Source organism: Episyrphus balteatus, chromosome 1 (genome assembly GCF_945859705.1).
Source record: "Episyrphus balteatus chromosome 1, idEpiBalt1.1, whole genome shotgun sequence".
Taxonomy (NCBI): domain Eukaryota; kingdom Metazoa; phylum Arthropoda; class Insecta; order Diptera; family Syrphidae; genus Episyrphus; species Episyrphus balteatus.
The window spans coordinates 161951075-161965773 of record NC_079134.1 but is presented as its reverse complement, the minus strand read 5'-3'; the positions used below and the strand labels follow the sequence as shown (position 1 = coordinate 161965773).

At 31.8% G+C, this 14699-nt stretch overlaps 2 protein-coding genes across 4 annotated transcripts in view; one reads left to right on the top strand and one right to left on the bottom strand.

Annotated features, from left to right (window-relative positions):
- The first annotated feature begins 2713 nt into the window (after nt 1–2713).
- Nucleotides 2714–11258, top strand: LOC129905554 (inhibitor of Bruton tyrosine kinase). Its single transcript, XM_055981044.1, has 9 exons — nt 2714–3180; nt 3235–3494; nt 6292–6506; nt 6566–6936; nt 6999–7126; nt 8522–8665; nt 8735–9315; nt 9373–9496; nt 9555–11258. The coding sequence occupies exons 1-9, from the start codon at nt 2968–2970 to the stop codon at nt 11104–11106; spliced, it is 3588 nt and encodes a 1195-aa protein (XP_055837019.1). The 5' UTR covers nt 2714–2967; the 3' UTR covers nt 11107–11258.
- A 2065-nt stretch (nt 11259–13323) lies between these two features.
- Nucleotides 13324–14699, bottom strand: part of LOC129905588 (NADPH oxidase 5) — a 32749-nt gene continuing 31373 nt past the window's right edge. Inside the window, exons 14-16 of one of the 3 annotated variants that reach the window (XM_055981103.1) lie at nt 14013–14329; nt 13850–13946; nt 13324–13664 (exon numbers count right to left, since the gene is read on the bottom strand). In XM_055981103.1, the coding sequence (XP_055837078.1) occupies nt 13467–13664; nt 13850–13946; nt 14013–14329 (612 nt within the window). In that variant the 3' untranslated portion in view covers nt 13324–13466. Of the gene's footprint in view, nt 13665–13849; nt 13947–14012; nt 14330–14699 lie in introns of those variants that run through there. The other 2 variants (XM_055981102.1, XR_008770619.1) reach the window with 2 other exon arrangements.

Genomic DNA, 14699 nt, shown 5'->3' with positions numbered 1-14699 from the left:
TGTAGTTATAATGAAATAATAGACTTTAGTTAAAAAGTAAAAGTGTACAAAAGTGAACATTTTTAAAATTATTTTTGTTAGTTTTTCGGGCTGAAAACTGAAAGAAATGATGCAGAAAGTGGTTTTAAAAACATTTTGTATACTCTTAAGGCTAGATCACACATATAGAAGACGTGAGAATTTTTTAATTGTATACTAAGTAAGCCTTAAACTAAACGTATACAAAACTATAGCTTGTCGAATCGAACAAATTGGACCTTATGCAAGCAAAATTGTTACTTGGAAGGCTTCCTCTAAACACTTATTCTAGGTAGTCTTAAGGAGACCTCCTTTCTTTCCAAAATGGTTGACTTGCGTAATCAAGCCTTAGTGCCGGGCTACACGGTGATTTTTCAATCGCCTAACCAGTCAGGTTGTAGGCAAGAGGGGTGAGGATTTTCCTCTTTTTGATGTTTGTTCCTAGAAAATGTGAATTGGAACTTGATTGGCCACAACACTGTGTAGCCAGGCCCTTAAACTAAACCTATACAAACTATAGCTTGTCGAATCGAAAAACAAATGGACCTTATGCAAGCCAAATTGTTACTTGGGCTGCGCATTTTTCTTGATTCCAAGAACAGAGTTGAAGGTTTTTCACTTCAATTCATTTTTTTTCTTGTGTTAAAAATTTTCTGTTGTTTTTTCTTGATTAATTAAGATTCTTTTTATTTTGACAGAATAATCGATGATATTTTTTCGTTAGCTGCGTACTACGCTTTAAACTATACCAACTCCAACCCTTCAAGCAAACAGGTCCGACCTCGGTCCGAATCCGCTCCGCCTGAGGCGGAGCTGAGTCCGACTTCTGATCAGAAACTGGTCCGAAGGCGGCTCAAATTAGTATGGAAATTATAATCACCGCGAAGTCGATTGCATATGTATTGGTGTGGTGAAAATCTCCATTCCGAGAAAACGGAGCCGAAGGCGGACCTGAGCCGGAGCAGCGAAAACCTACCAGAAAGAGGATTAAGAAAGGGATGACATTTCGCATTTGCGACCAAAAAAGAACAAGATTTATTTTTTTTTTCACTGAAACTGTTTTATTTTTTATTTTATTTTGGCAAACGAAATTTTCACAATAAATACAATATAAAATACAATAGGGGTATTCACGATCTGGTGCAACAGGCCTAGTAAAAGTGTAAAATTTTATTTTTTTACAATAGATCGTGAACGCACCTTTTCTTATCTATAGTAAATATTGAATGGAATCCATGATATGATTTATATCAGCTTCACTCTTTTTTTTTACGGAGTTGTCTTTCCACCGATGCTTCTTCTTTTTTTTCAATTTTTTTATAATTTTATTCTTTGTTGTGTTCGGGTTAATTTATTTTCACAAATTACATCAAAAGAAACAAAATAAAAAAGAATAAGAATAAAAAAGATAAACTGTTCATCATGGGCGACACGCGACGGCGAGCTGCCATCTGTCAAAAAAATTTTACACCATTGTATTTTTATTTTGCAATAGGGTTAGGGTATAGCAAAAGTGCAAGACCATTGTAAAATTTCAATCCATATATTTTGTTGTTGTAGTGTTGCAAGATTTTACACTTTTGCACTTTTGCAATGATACTAGACCAGTTGCATCGGATCGTGAATACCCCTAATACATTTTTTTTTCATTTTATTTCATTTGATGCTGCTGCTGTTGTTGGTGTTTTTTTAGATACCCAATCGCATGTTTCACCTTCTAGATTTTTCTTCATCATTAGAGATTACATCTACAACACAAGAAGAAACAACATTTTAACCCAAACACTTTGAGCGATATATAAAACATACCTTTTTTGTTTTCCATATTGTTTATAATTTAATAAAATTGTTTATAATTAATAAACTAACATTATAAAAACAACGACACGAGACACGACACGACCAAACACTTCAACAAAAAATAACAAAATGACGCTTTGGCTCTTGTTGGCCTTGTCATTCTTTTCCTTTTCTCATTTTTCACCACGATTCTCGTTCGACTTTGTGTTCATACACAAAAAGTTGCAAGTGTGTGAGTGCAAGCCCGATTTTCGCGGTCTGAGGTCGGAGTTTCTTTGTTGAACTCAGTTTTCTTGCTTGAAGGGAATGGAACGGGGTTATTTTAAAACCAAAACTGTGAGTTACTTTTTGAGACGATTGTAGGTACCCCTTTAAGATCTCCTCTTTTTATAAAAGCCAAACTTGCATAAAAGTTATTTGGATATATGGTGTTTGCGAACTATTTTTTTGGGCCTTGTGTGAATTGCGTTAGATAGTTAACACAATTTTTTACACTATTGAGGTGAACAAAAAAATTTCAGCTGTATGGCTAATTGTTTAATATTTTTCTCTGTCTCTTTTCTGCCATGAAACTCCTTTTTAATTAAAAAAAAAAACAAAACAAAACCATCTGCAAAAAAAAATTAATTCAAATTTAACCAGGTCCCAGAGCCCAATAAATTTTTAACAGTTGAAAATGTTGCATTCACCTCATTAGTGTCAAAAATTTTACACGGTGTTAACTATTTAACGCAATTCACACACGGCCTTAATTAAAAAATTTGAATAAGTGAAAAGCGGTTACTATCAGTTTCCGTTCCATTTAATCCAACATAACAACAACCGAACCCTTTACGAATCGAAACAACTGACATTTCCCAATCAGAAACGTCAACAAAAAAAATAAAAATTTGCACAAACATTTGCGCACAACTGTTTTGTTCAGAAAAAATGGCATTTGACAAAAAAATCTTGTTAAATCCACCTTACATCGTCTTGTGAAATTTTATTTAATTTTGTTTTGTAAACAAAAAAGTATCCAGTAAGCTTTTATTAATATTTCTCTCTTCCAAGACCAAGACGCCAACAGTTTCAGCTTCACCTTCAACCAATAAACATTTCTATTAAAACAAATCTGTCCAATTCATTCAAAAAAGTCTATCTCTGAAAATGGATACCTCAAAGCCGATGACTGCCAACTCTTCGCAGCATATCAAATATAAAGTCAACAACTACGAATATGATTGCACCAAGAAATGTCGATGCGATTCTCATGGACAAGAAATCACTGCCGCTTTAACCAAACGAGCTGTCGACGACAACAAACTAGCCGCTTTCATTGCCAAAAAGTGTTGCAACTTTTTTGATATCACAGATCCGTTGGTAAGTGATGGAACATCAAAACATGCAGATGATAGTAGCTTTTCTGTTTTGTAGGGTCGATCAGCTGTTCATATGGCGGCTTCAGTCGATCGTTATGTAATTCTCGAGTGGCTCTTGAATCAAGGAGCTATCATCAACAGCAGAGATAAGGAATCTGGGAGTAGTGCCCTTCACAGATCCATTTACTATGGATGTATTGATTGTGCTGTGCTTCTGTTACGATATGGAGCCAGTTTGGAACTCCTCGATGAAGACACTCGGAGTCCACTGCAGAATTGCTGTCGACTTTTTGATTTCTCAAGTCATTTGGATATGTAAGATTTTGTTTTTAATAGAATAATCCCCATAAATAGGCTATTTTATGTCTAAGGTACAGAAAGAAACTAAGACGTTCACGGGTTTTTATTGTTAGAATCGTTCAATAGGTTATAAAAGAAGATAAAACCGTGGAGTGCTATTAAATGAGCCAGGAGACCCTACCTTCAAATTCTCTAGATTGAAAAGATGCCATATTTTCAAAAAAGAACTTGTTTGAAAAATGGCCTACATATTTTGAAAATAATTTATATTTAGAAAGTAGAGCATTTATGAAATAAGATTATTTTTTAAAGTATCGTAAAAAGCCATACTCAAAGTCATTCAAGGTAGGGCGTTTTTGAAGATAATTCGTTTTTTGGAGCTACGGCTTTTTTGAAGCTATGCTACTTTTAGGGCGTTTTTCAATGTAGGATGAAAATACCTTATCTTTAAAAGTGTCTTACCTTTATGTGTTATCTTCAAAATTGCACTACTTTAAAAAAAATAATTTGATTTAATGTGATTGAACAAGAATTAACATAAAAAGTTCCAACCCGTTTTACCAAACCTGATTATATACAACTACCAGTAGTTATATATTACACTGGTTAACAAAATTAAATTTTTTTTTGTTGCCGAAAAAAAAATATACTTTTCTGAAGGTTTTCGTGCTGAACTCGAATCCGAAGTAAAAAAAAAAAAAAAAAATCAGCTCCCGTTTTTGAAATATAACCGTTAGAAAATGCAGTACTTCGGACCTTATTCTTTTATATAAGGAAAATTGTTTGAGAATATTTAGTAACGGTTTAAACCACCTTTCCACCTTTTTAAATATGTTTAAATCTTTCCGATATCTTTTTTACTGCCCGAGATATCCTCAGTTGTTTGGTATTTTTATAAATTTTATAACGTCATTATCTCCTTTATGATGTATGAAGCCAAACCCACTTACTTCATTTTAAGATATCTCGGGCAATACAAAAGATATTGAAAAGATTTAAACAGGTATCAAAAGATGGAAAACAGTTCTTATAGAAACCGTTACTAAATATGCTCAAACAATTTTCCTTATACAAAAGAATAAGGTCCGAAGAACTCAAAAAAACATTTTTTTGCATATTCTAACGGTAATATCTCAAAAACGGGAGCCGATTTGTTGTTTCTGACTTCGGATTCGAGTTCAGCACACCGAAGTTCGTCTTTTTGTTTGGTTTTATGTTTGTAACCTCATCTCATACGTTTGGACTGGGTGAAGCCTTTTGATAATTCTTTTTGTATTCGTTTCAGTTTTGTCCAGTTCTGACCAAAGAATCTATGAATCGATCGATCCATAGAAGTCGGTTTTGTTTTTTTTTGAAAAATGAATATTGTTGAATTAGATTCTTCGTGCCGTGGCCTATGCAACTTAAATTAATCGTTTTTCCCTATTTATTCAAAAGGAGTTCTCACCGTATGCGAATCATAAAAAATACGTTGACACTTCCACCAACTGTGATCGTTTACAAGATATTGTTATTTTCAAAAACGAAAATTGTTAAAAAATCTTTTTTTTTCATACAATCCATAAGCCGCTAATATTACAGTATTTGTCGTTCCAACCCTTTGATATTTCTAGCATTAAAAAAAAAAAATCACTTTTGCAGTTTTAACTCAAGTTAACTAGTCTGCATTTTCGATACATTGAGGTATGCGAGTATTTTCGAGATTTTAAGAGCCTCCGCACACTGCAAACTTTCTATCGGTCGACAGTTTAATCGGTCTCTTAATCAGTGTAAAAATGAGTGAAAACGCGTACACTACAACGATTGAGTATCGTCCGATCAAAAAGTTTGTTTTATCGAAAAAAAATAGTTTGTTATGCTACACAATCGCCATCAAACTAATATTTCCTACCTAACCGACTATTTAATTGGCTGCCTGTGCGGGTGCGCACACTAGGAGCCCAACCCTACTAAACTGTCGGCCGATAGAAAGTCTGTTGTGTGTGGGGGCTCTGAAATTAAGTTGATTTTTAAGTATACAATACTCAAAGTATTGAATTAAACTCGCATGTTATATTTTAACTCTTTCAAAGCCAAACGGCTCTTTGAGCGCCAGATTAAAACTTTAGATTTTATATTGACTTCTCGGGACCCCTGGACAAAACTTTCTTCAAATTAATCAAAATTGCCACTTTTGTTATTAAAAGCAATATTTTTTGTTCTCAAAAGCATTTTTAAATATGAAAAGTAAGGCAGTTAGTTACTGCAATAATAAAAAAGGAATAATTCAACTACATAGACTTAGTTTCTCATTTCCAGAATTTATTAATGTTTGATATTAGATCTGGACACCAAGCTTTTCGAACTTGAGATTGTTGAAGGATTTTTGCATCCCATCGGGGTCTGTAAAAATTAATTGGCTGAACTTATGCTCGAAAATCTGTACAAGCTTGTTGCCAATACCTTGCTAGTGTGAATACCGATTATTCAATTAATTTTCAATGATAAAATTTAATATGCCCAGCATTTTGAGGAAACTTTGAATCTTCTTTTTTTTTATTAGAGCAATGCTTATGTCTATCTCAGCTCAAAAAAAAAAAAAAAATTTTATTTTATTTTAAATTTCGATTTGTTTGCGAGATACATATATTGAAAAAAAAAAAAAACAAAAAAGGAGCTTTTGCACCCCTATCTTCAATTCCACCCCCTGTTTTATCTTCTTTTATAACCCATTGAACGATTCCTGCAATAAAAACCCGTGTACGTCTTAGTTCCTTATTACCACATAATCAATAGCCCAAAAACCTAGAATTGATTTAAAATCTTCAAATAGTCCAACAAACACTGAACTCCTAGTCTGGGGATCAAATAAAAACTATAATCTTGGAATTGGCAATGAAGAGGGAGCATCAACACCACAATTCATTGATTTCTTTCGCAAGGAGCAAAAGTCAGTTGAATTGATCTCTCTAAGCGCTTATCACAGTTTGTTTGTTGATAAAAAAGGTCAACTCTATGCCGTGGGACATGGTAAAGGAGGTCGATTAGGTAAAAAAGAGTCTTCTATTAATTTTAGTTTTTTTATTAAATTTTTAACATTCTTCAAGGAAATGGAACCGAAATCAGTTTGCCAATTCCAAAAAAAGTCAAAGTTCCCATTAAAAATGCTGGAGAAAAAATCATTTGCATAAGTACTTCAAAGAAACATTCTCTCATTCTAACCAATAAAAGTGCTGTATTCGCTTGTGGTTTGAATGAAGATATGCAACTTGGAGTTCGTGATAATCCTGAAAAGCTTACTGTGTTCAAAGAAGTTGTTACACTTCGAGATTTTGGAGTAAATAATTTGAAAAGTGTCATTGCAAGAGATTTTCATTCTCTAGCTTATTCAAAGAATATGTTGTGGGTATGGGGTACAAATCATGGACAATTTGGTTGGAGTAGTAAAGGTGAAGCTGGTATTGCGGTGCCACGACAGGTAAGAAAAATATTACTTTTTTTTTAAATTTTTGGTTTGATTTATAAAAATTTTAATTACAGATTCCACTACCTGAGAGGACGGAATTGGAATTTGTGGAATCTAATAATTATGCTATTGCATGTTATACTACTGCAAAGTCGATTATATTATTTTACAATTATAGGACAAAGAGTATCAAACCACCACAGTAAGTTATAATTTATAATTACAAAAATACTTTATCGTAAGCTCCCAAATATTCACTGAAAAACTACTAGTCTGCTTTGAAGGCATTGAGTTTTAATGAAAGTATATTCATAGCCCATTGTATCGGTGGGTCTTTAACTATTCAGCATGTAATATATAATTTATGGAGTTTGAACTTACTTTTTCGAAATATATCTCCAGAGGTTATCTACTAATTCAAATCAAAAGATTACATTTTTCTTAGAGATATTAGCTAAGGTTTTGGGGTATCGAAGTTCTGTTTCTTATACTTAACCAAGTTTTTCGTTGTGCTAAGTCCATTTTTAGCTAATCCACAGCGCACCCTGTTCCTTTTTGATTTGATTTTTTTTTTTTCAATTTAAGAAGTTCCTCTTTGATAATTTTATGATTCCACAAAATGTAGGTAATGTGTATGAAGTTTGTTGATAAACCGCTGCATTACATTTGGATTTTCGTCACGAAATTAATTTTCTTGAATTGTTTATATAGAATTTATTTTCTTGTAGCTCTGCTCTATAAGAGACCTAATAACTAGTGAATTTCTTCCATGTTGTTTCCGCAAAATATTGGAAAAAAGATTCTTTCAATGTTCAATGTTTTTAGATTACAGGGACTAATAACCGTTTTAATTGCCATCCCCATAATACCCCAGAAGTATCAGATTCTCTTTTCACGAACCAATACAAAGTTTTGCGAAAGTATAAAGTTTTCAATCTTTTTCTTGTAATTGTTGTGTTCTGAATCAAACAAAAATTTTGCATTCAGTTTTCTTATTAAAAAAAAACTTTGTTTTTCATTTTTGGAAATGCCATACCAATCCTCTACTGGATTATGCATATAAATTTTCACGAATGTGTTTGAAAATAAAAAATGGGGAAAAAAAATCAATAGCGAAAAAATTTGTTGTTAACCATGATTCAATTTAAAAACAAATCTAAATACATACTTTAAACAAAAAAAGCAAGGACGTGCGATCCAGTCGTGCAATATATTTGGTTTGAAATGGTTTGAAACTTTCAGAACTACTTAGGATTTAACTTTGAATTTGTTTGGTTTTGCTAAAATAATGGCTCAGTGTGAAAGTTTATTTTTCTAGGCCGCTTCTACTTTTTGGTATCCTTTAAATTGTTATTTAGAGCAACATTCAAAACGTCTTTGATATCACTGGGTCAAGCAAGGTGGTGCAAAGTCTGAAAAACGAGGCATTTGGATTTGTCGTTGTTCCTTTATATTTGACGCTCAGGTTAAATGGAATGAATCAAAATGAAACTCTGGGTTAATTGTTATTTGTTATTGTTAAGTTTCAACAAATATGAATACAATCACCATTCATTGGCAATATTTTTTAATATATTTTCTTTTTATTTTAAAACAGAATAGAAGCACTAAAAAGCATATCAGTTACTGGAGGTGGTAATACAAAAGCAGCAAAAGGTTCAGTGTCGGCTCTTAAAATTTTAATGCTAACCGAAACAAATGTTGTTTTCATTTGGTATGAAATGTCTCAACAATATCTCAGGTAAATAATCATAACATCATAACAACAAACTCTATAAACTTATTTAACTTCATTTTCTAAATTTTGCAGATGTTCGTTTTCACATATCCGTGTAACACAAATTGACAAAATCTTCTACAAAGCCAATCAGGTGTTGATTCTATCGCAAGGCGATGTCTACACTGGCAAATGCCATCAAGTTCCAATACAAAATTATCAAGAAAGCAGTGCCGATGCATGGTTTACAGATTTGGGCGCTCGCAAAGATATTTGCAATGATCAAAAAGTACGAATTGAATTGAGTCGTATCCCACAATTGGATCGTGTTGTAGATATTTTTTGCAACGATGACTTGACATCATTTGCTGTACTTCAAGAAAGTTATGCAAATTATTTTGTTTTACCAAAATTAATTATGGAAGAGTATAGTTTTAAGAAACTACTTAACGATGCTAGTGAATTTGACAATATCCATGATTTGGTTTTCTATGTGGACGGAGAGAATTTCTTTGCACATAAATTTATAATTTATTCTAGATCAGCTGGATTAAGAGAAATAGTTGAGAAATATTCTGATAAGAAAATTTATTTAAACTTTCAAGGATTAACGGGCAAAATGTTTGAGTTGATCTTGAAAAATATTTACACGAATTATTTTATTACTGAAGATGGTTAGGAATAACTATTTTGTATTTGAAGAAAAAATTTGATTTATTGCTTTTTTTTAGACCTCGATGATATACAACAGTCTTTGGGACCTAATTGTCCAGCAGAACGAGATCAAGTCTTGGAGTTGTTTGTTAGTTTTGTTGAAAAATTCCAACTAAACAGCTTGGCCAATTTTATCAAAAGGTTTGTCTAGGTTTCACTTGGAACTCAGCCGGTTAACTAATTTTATTTTTAATTATAGTCATTCGAGTCAACTTCCACGATCGGTGGATCGATCTAAATACCGATTTAAATGCCTCAAACGTGAAGATTTTCCTGCTCTCTACGATGTCACCATCCGGTGTGGTGGAGATGTTGAAATTAATGCCCACAAATGCATTTTAGTCTCTAGACTTGAATACTTTGACTTGATGTTTACTCACACCTGGTCTGAAAGAACCACCATTAATTTGTCGACTGTACCTCCAGAATACATGATTCCTATCATTGATTTCCTATACACATTGAACGACGATAATTTCCGTAAGCAAAATCCCTCGGAAGTGTTCCTTTATAACATGATTGTCTATTGCGATCAGTTCTTTATCGAACAACTTCGAAAAGTCTGTGAGGTTTTGCTACTGGAAAAGATCAATATTCGAAAGTGTGGTGAAATGTTAGACTTTGCATGTCTCTACAATTGCAGTGTCTTGAAGAAAGGTTGTTTAGATTTTATCTGTCAAAATTTATACCGAGTTCTATCGCAGAAAAGCTTGGAATGTTGTGAGCCAGAGGCTTTAAATTCCATTAACGCACATTATCGGCAGATGTTCAAGGAAGTATTTGACTATCGAATGATAACTCCTGATTCAGATGCAGTTTGTGATGAGATATTATTAAGTTTCGTAGATGATTTCGAAGTAGATTTGGACTTTCGAATGGAAGAAGATGATACGATTAAGCCTCAGACAAAAGTGCAAAAGCGAGAGACAAAGTTTTGGCGGAGTACACGACAACATGAACAAGATGCTATTAATTCGATGAAAGAAATGAGTTTGCAAGATTCGAGAAAAGAGAGCATTTCAGAAAAGTCATCTGTAATAAAGGAAGCAGATGAGGTTTCAGCAAAAATACACGATGAATATAAATCATGGTTGAAAGTTGCCGATAAGAAAGATATTAAGAAGAAGACAGTTGGAGCCGCGGTGGCTGTTGTAAATGCAAATGAAGTTCTTAAAGTTGAACCAAAACCTAAGGAAGCTTTAGTTCCTCTTACTCCACGCACAGAGAAAGTAGTCATACCTGAAGAAACTACTCCAACAAAAGAGTTTAATATCAATTTAGCTGAATTCACGCCCATAAAAGCAGACAAACTGTCTCAAAAACAGAGAAAACGTCTTTCCTCCGAGTCATGGCGTGGTGAACCATTAACCCCATCAAAACCTATTGCAGTACCTCAAGTTACACCAAATGCTTGGGGTATTAGTAGCCCATCAGTGTCTAATGACCTGAATTCATCATTTTTGAGTTCATCGTCAAGTTTAACAAAAGAATCTCCATGCAAACCGGGATCATTAACATCCCCATCGACAAGTGGTACAAATTTCACGAAAATTTTACAAGATGAGAAAAAACAACGTGAATATGTTGATAGAATGCGTAATAAATCATTAGTTTTGACACAAATTGAAGAGACTGCAATAACTGAGCTGAGACAATTTTATAATGTTGATAATGCTGCCGATGAGATTATTACAATTGAACGTAAACAAAGACCAGTGACTATGAATTTTGCCATATGGCAAAGAAATTAATTTAATAAGTTTTGTAATTTGTTTTCATCTTAATTTTTTATGCAATTTTTGACTAATTTAAGTAAAAGAAAATTTATTAATTTATAAGAGGTAAAGTAAATAAAAATATTTAAGAACGTAATATTTTACGTTGATTAGTTTTGACATTTAAACTTTGATTTCTTTTTGCCATGCTATGAAACTGCAGTTATAATTATGTTAAAATCAAACATCCGGTTTTTGTGCCATAAAAAAAGGAAAACAACCAGCGAGGAAGACAGAATAACAAACTAAATGAACATTTTTTTCGGACTATGCTGGGGACATGCTACATCTGCAATGGAAAAAGAAGTAAGTTTAACATGACTTTCAAAAGGCTTCGGTAAGTAATCTAGATATTAATCTACAGTTTAGTTTGTTTTCTCTTAGTTAAAGATGTTAGAAAAAGCAACGATGAAAATTATTTCAAAAAGGACCTTTGCAACTTTGCCATTGGTTTCCTCATAAAGTACCTAGGTACTTTTTAGAGAAATTTTGTTCATCAGAATAGGTAGAGGTACACCCTTGTTATCTTTAATGTTTTTGTGGATTTCGGGAATTTTGTCGTTAAAACCAATAACTGGTGTTTCCTAAGTGTGATTTAATAATGATATTAAAATTTTGAAAAACATGAGTGGATTAAAATCGCTAAATTGGGCTAAAACACCCTAATAATAAAATAAGAAATAAAGAATACACCAGAAATGGTACGGTTTAAAAAATTAACGAAGTTTGAATGTGATCTACTCTCACTTCAGATATGATATTAATATTCCGGGGGTAAAAACATGAATGATGGTAAAAGACTGCAAAAAAAATCAATAGACGAGTAAATGTTTACGTTTGCTAAAAGTTTCGGTGGATAATAGACAAGATAAAGATCGAAAAAAAGTTAATTTTTTTCTATTCCCTGAAATTGCCGATGTTAAAAAGACACAACCGCTAATCCAAGAACAGAATTGTATGCGTTTTTTTTTTTTGAAATTCCATACCACAAGGAAAGTTGAATTTTAACTACCACTTTTACGTTCTGCAAAAGGAGAAACCATTTTGAGCCCTACTTCATAGCTAAAAAAAAAGTGTTAAGGTATAGAAGATGATATTATTGAACTTAAATTTCAAATGTGAAGAATGATAACCTTTATTTGTAAATGAATATTGAAAAAAACTATTGCCTCTTAATTATCTAGTATTTGTTAACCAGTATAGGTACTAGATTTTTCATCCACTACCTTTTTTGCTCCCACAAAAAATGTTCAGTAGGTACTTCAATATCTACAATAGTAAACAGCCCTGAACCTGGTTTAAAATGCTTAGAAATGACTAGCCTGTACTGATAAAATTTGTGATCATCGATTTCAAAGCAAAAATTCTTCATAACCCACCATTTAACAAATTAGGAAAGAGATTCAAATAGATTGAATAAAGAGATTAAACAACAATATATTTTTATGATTAAAAAGGACTCTTTTCAAATAATATAATGAGTAAAATACCTACTTTTTTTTAGAAGAACTTGGTTTAATGAACCACATTTTCATCATTCTTTAGGTGTAACTATTCTAATGAAACAAAAAAAAAAAAAACTCAGTTTTTCTATATGAAATGCTTTGCCATAGAGAAACAAGAAAAATAACTACACGTTTTGAATTTTTGTTTTGTGTGAACATTTGAAAAGTTGTGTAACTATTCTGATGAAAAGGAGTGTATATTGACAAAAAAAAAAAAAGAAAGAGGGCTTTTACCCCATTATCTTCAATTTCCAATCCCTCATTTATTAGCTGACCGCGGTCTTATCTTCTTTTATAACCCATTGAACGATTCTTGCAATAAAAAAATTGAACGTTCCTTATTGCTTTTTTTAAAGATAAAATCCATAGCCTATAAAAATAGCATTTGTGAATTTTCGAAAATCACATTTTTGGATTAAAAATTTTTGGTGTTGTAAGTGCCTATTAATTTCTTTTAAAAGACGTACCCAAAATTCTTTCAATTTTTCAACTTGAGTTGTAATCAAACCAAATTTTGTTCGAGATACAAAATTATATTCTTTATTATTATTTACACAAATCTTCAATTAAAATGATATTATATAAAAATTGTATATAAATTAAAAAAAAAGTAAACATATTAAAATAAATTCATTATTAAAACAAAATAACATTTCAATAAAATATCATTTGAAAAATAAAAACATAACATTTTATAGATACAAAACATAATATCCCTTTACCATGAAATTTATAAATTATTAAGTACTAAAAATACTTTGATAACAAAAAAATAAAATAAATTCAAATAAATTACAACAATTTTGCATATAAAATAAAAAAAAAAAAAAACTAGAAACACTCTTTTCTAAATGCAAATTCATATTGATCGCATTTGTATCGTAATGTTTTTGCCAATTGAGCTGGTCCACAGTAAAATACTGTTACTTTTCCTTTCTTTTGATCTTGAAGCTGTTTAAATACTTTATCCCAATTTGGACGGCCAGCATTTGTACGAGTCTTCAAACCAGTGATTAGATCACGTTTGCCCTGTAAGAAAAGAAAATTAATTGTTGATTTAGTTTTACGGTAGAAAAAAAAGTTACACATACACCACAGTGACCGATTTACTTAACTTCAAATAACAAAGTATTTTTTACTCAAGACCACTCAAATTTAATGGTTTTGATCACAATTAATTTATTAAATTGTTTTTCTTTTTAAAATAAACTAACCTTTTCGTGCAAAAGATCCAAAGCCAGTTGTAAACCAACAGCTTTCATATCTGTCTTCTGTAATGCACTTGTTATATACATGTGCATATCTAAGAATCTTTAAATAAATAAAACAAAATTTAGTTATTTATAACAATTCAACAATTATTTTACTCTGCCTTACCTCTCCATTGCTCCACCAAGTTCAGCCTGTTCAATTTCCAATTGTGACAGCAAATTCACAAACCATTCAAATGATCTTTGATCTCGATTTATCCAGAAAAAGTCAACTTTTCTTAAATTCATTACAGTTCGTGGTATGTCACTTGCCCATTCGTATTCACATCGTGGACACGAATGTCTAGCTTTCCAATAACGGTGCATAATTGATTGTAAAATTGATGCAAATGGAGTAACACCAATACCAGTGGCAATAAGGACTGCATGTTGGGCGCCAAATATATGACTTGATGGAGCACCATATGGTCCATCTATGTAAATCTAAATGGTGGTTGTAGGTTTTGATGTGAATAAGAATGAATGAAAAACCATACAAAATGTATTAAAATATTTAAAAAAGCTGACTTGAAGCATAATTATGATAGATAAACAGTTTGATCTTAAAATATTTAATCAAAAAAGGACTTAAATTATTTTTTAAAACTTTCAATTTAATTTTTACAACACCGAAGCGAAAATTAAATATTTCAATATAAATCTCACGTTGGGCGCCAGTTAAAAGATTCAACTTATTTGACTCCGAATAATGAATATCTATAATCAAACTGTTTAGATAGCTAATATACATTTCTAAAAAGGGTATTTATAAGGTAAGAAACTTTATACACAAAAAAAAAAAAAATGATGATAA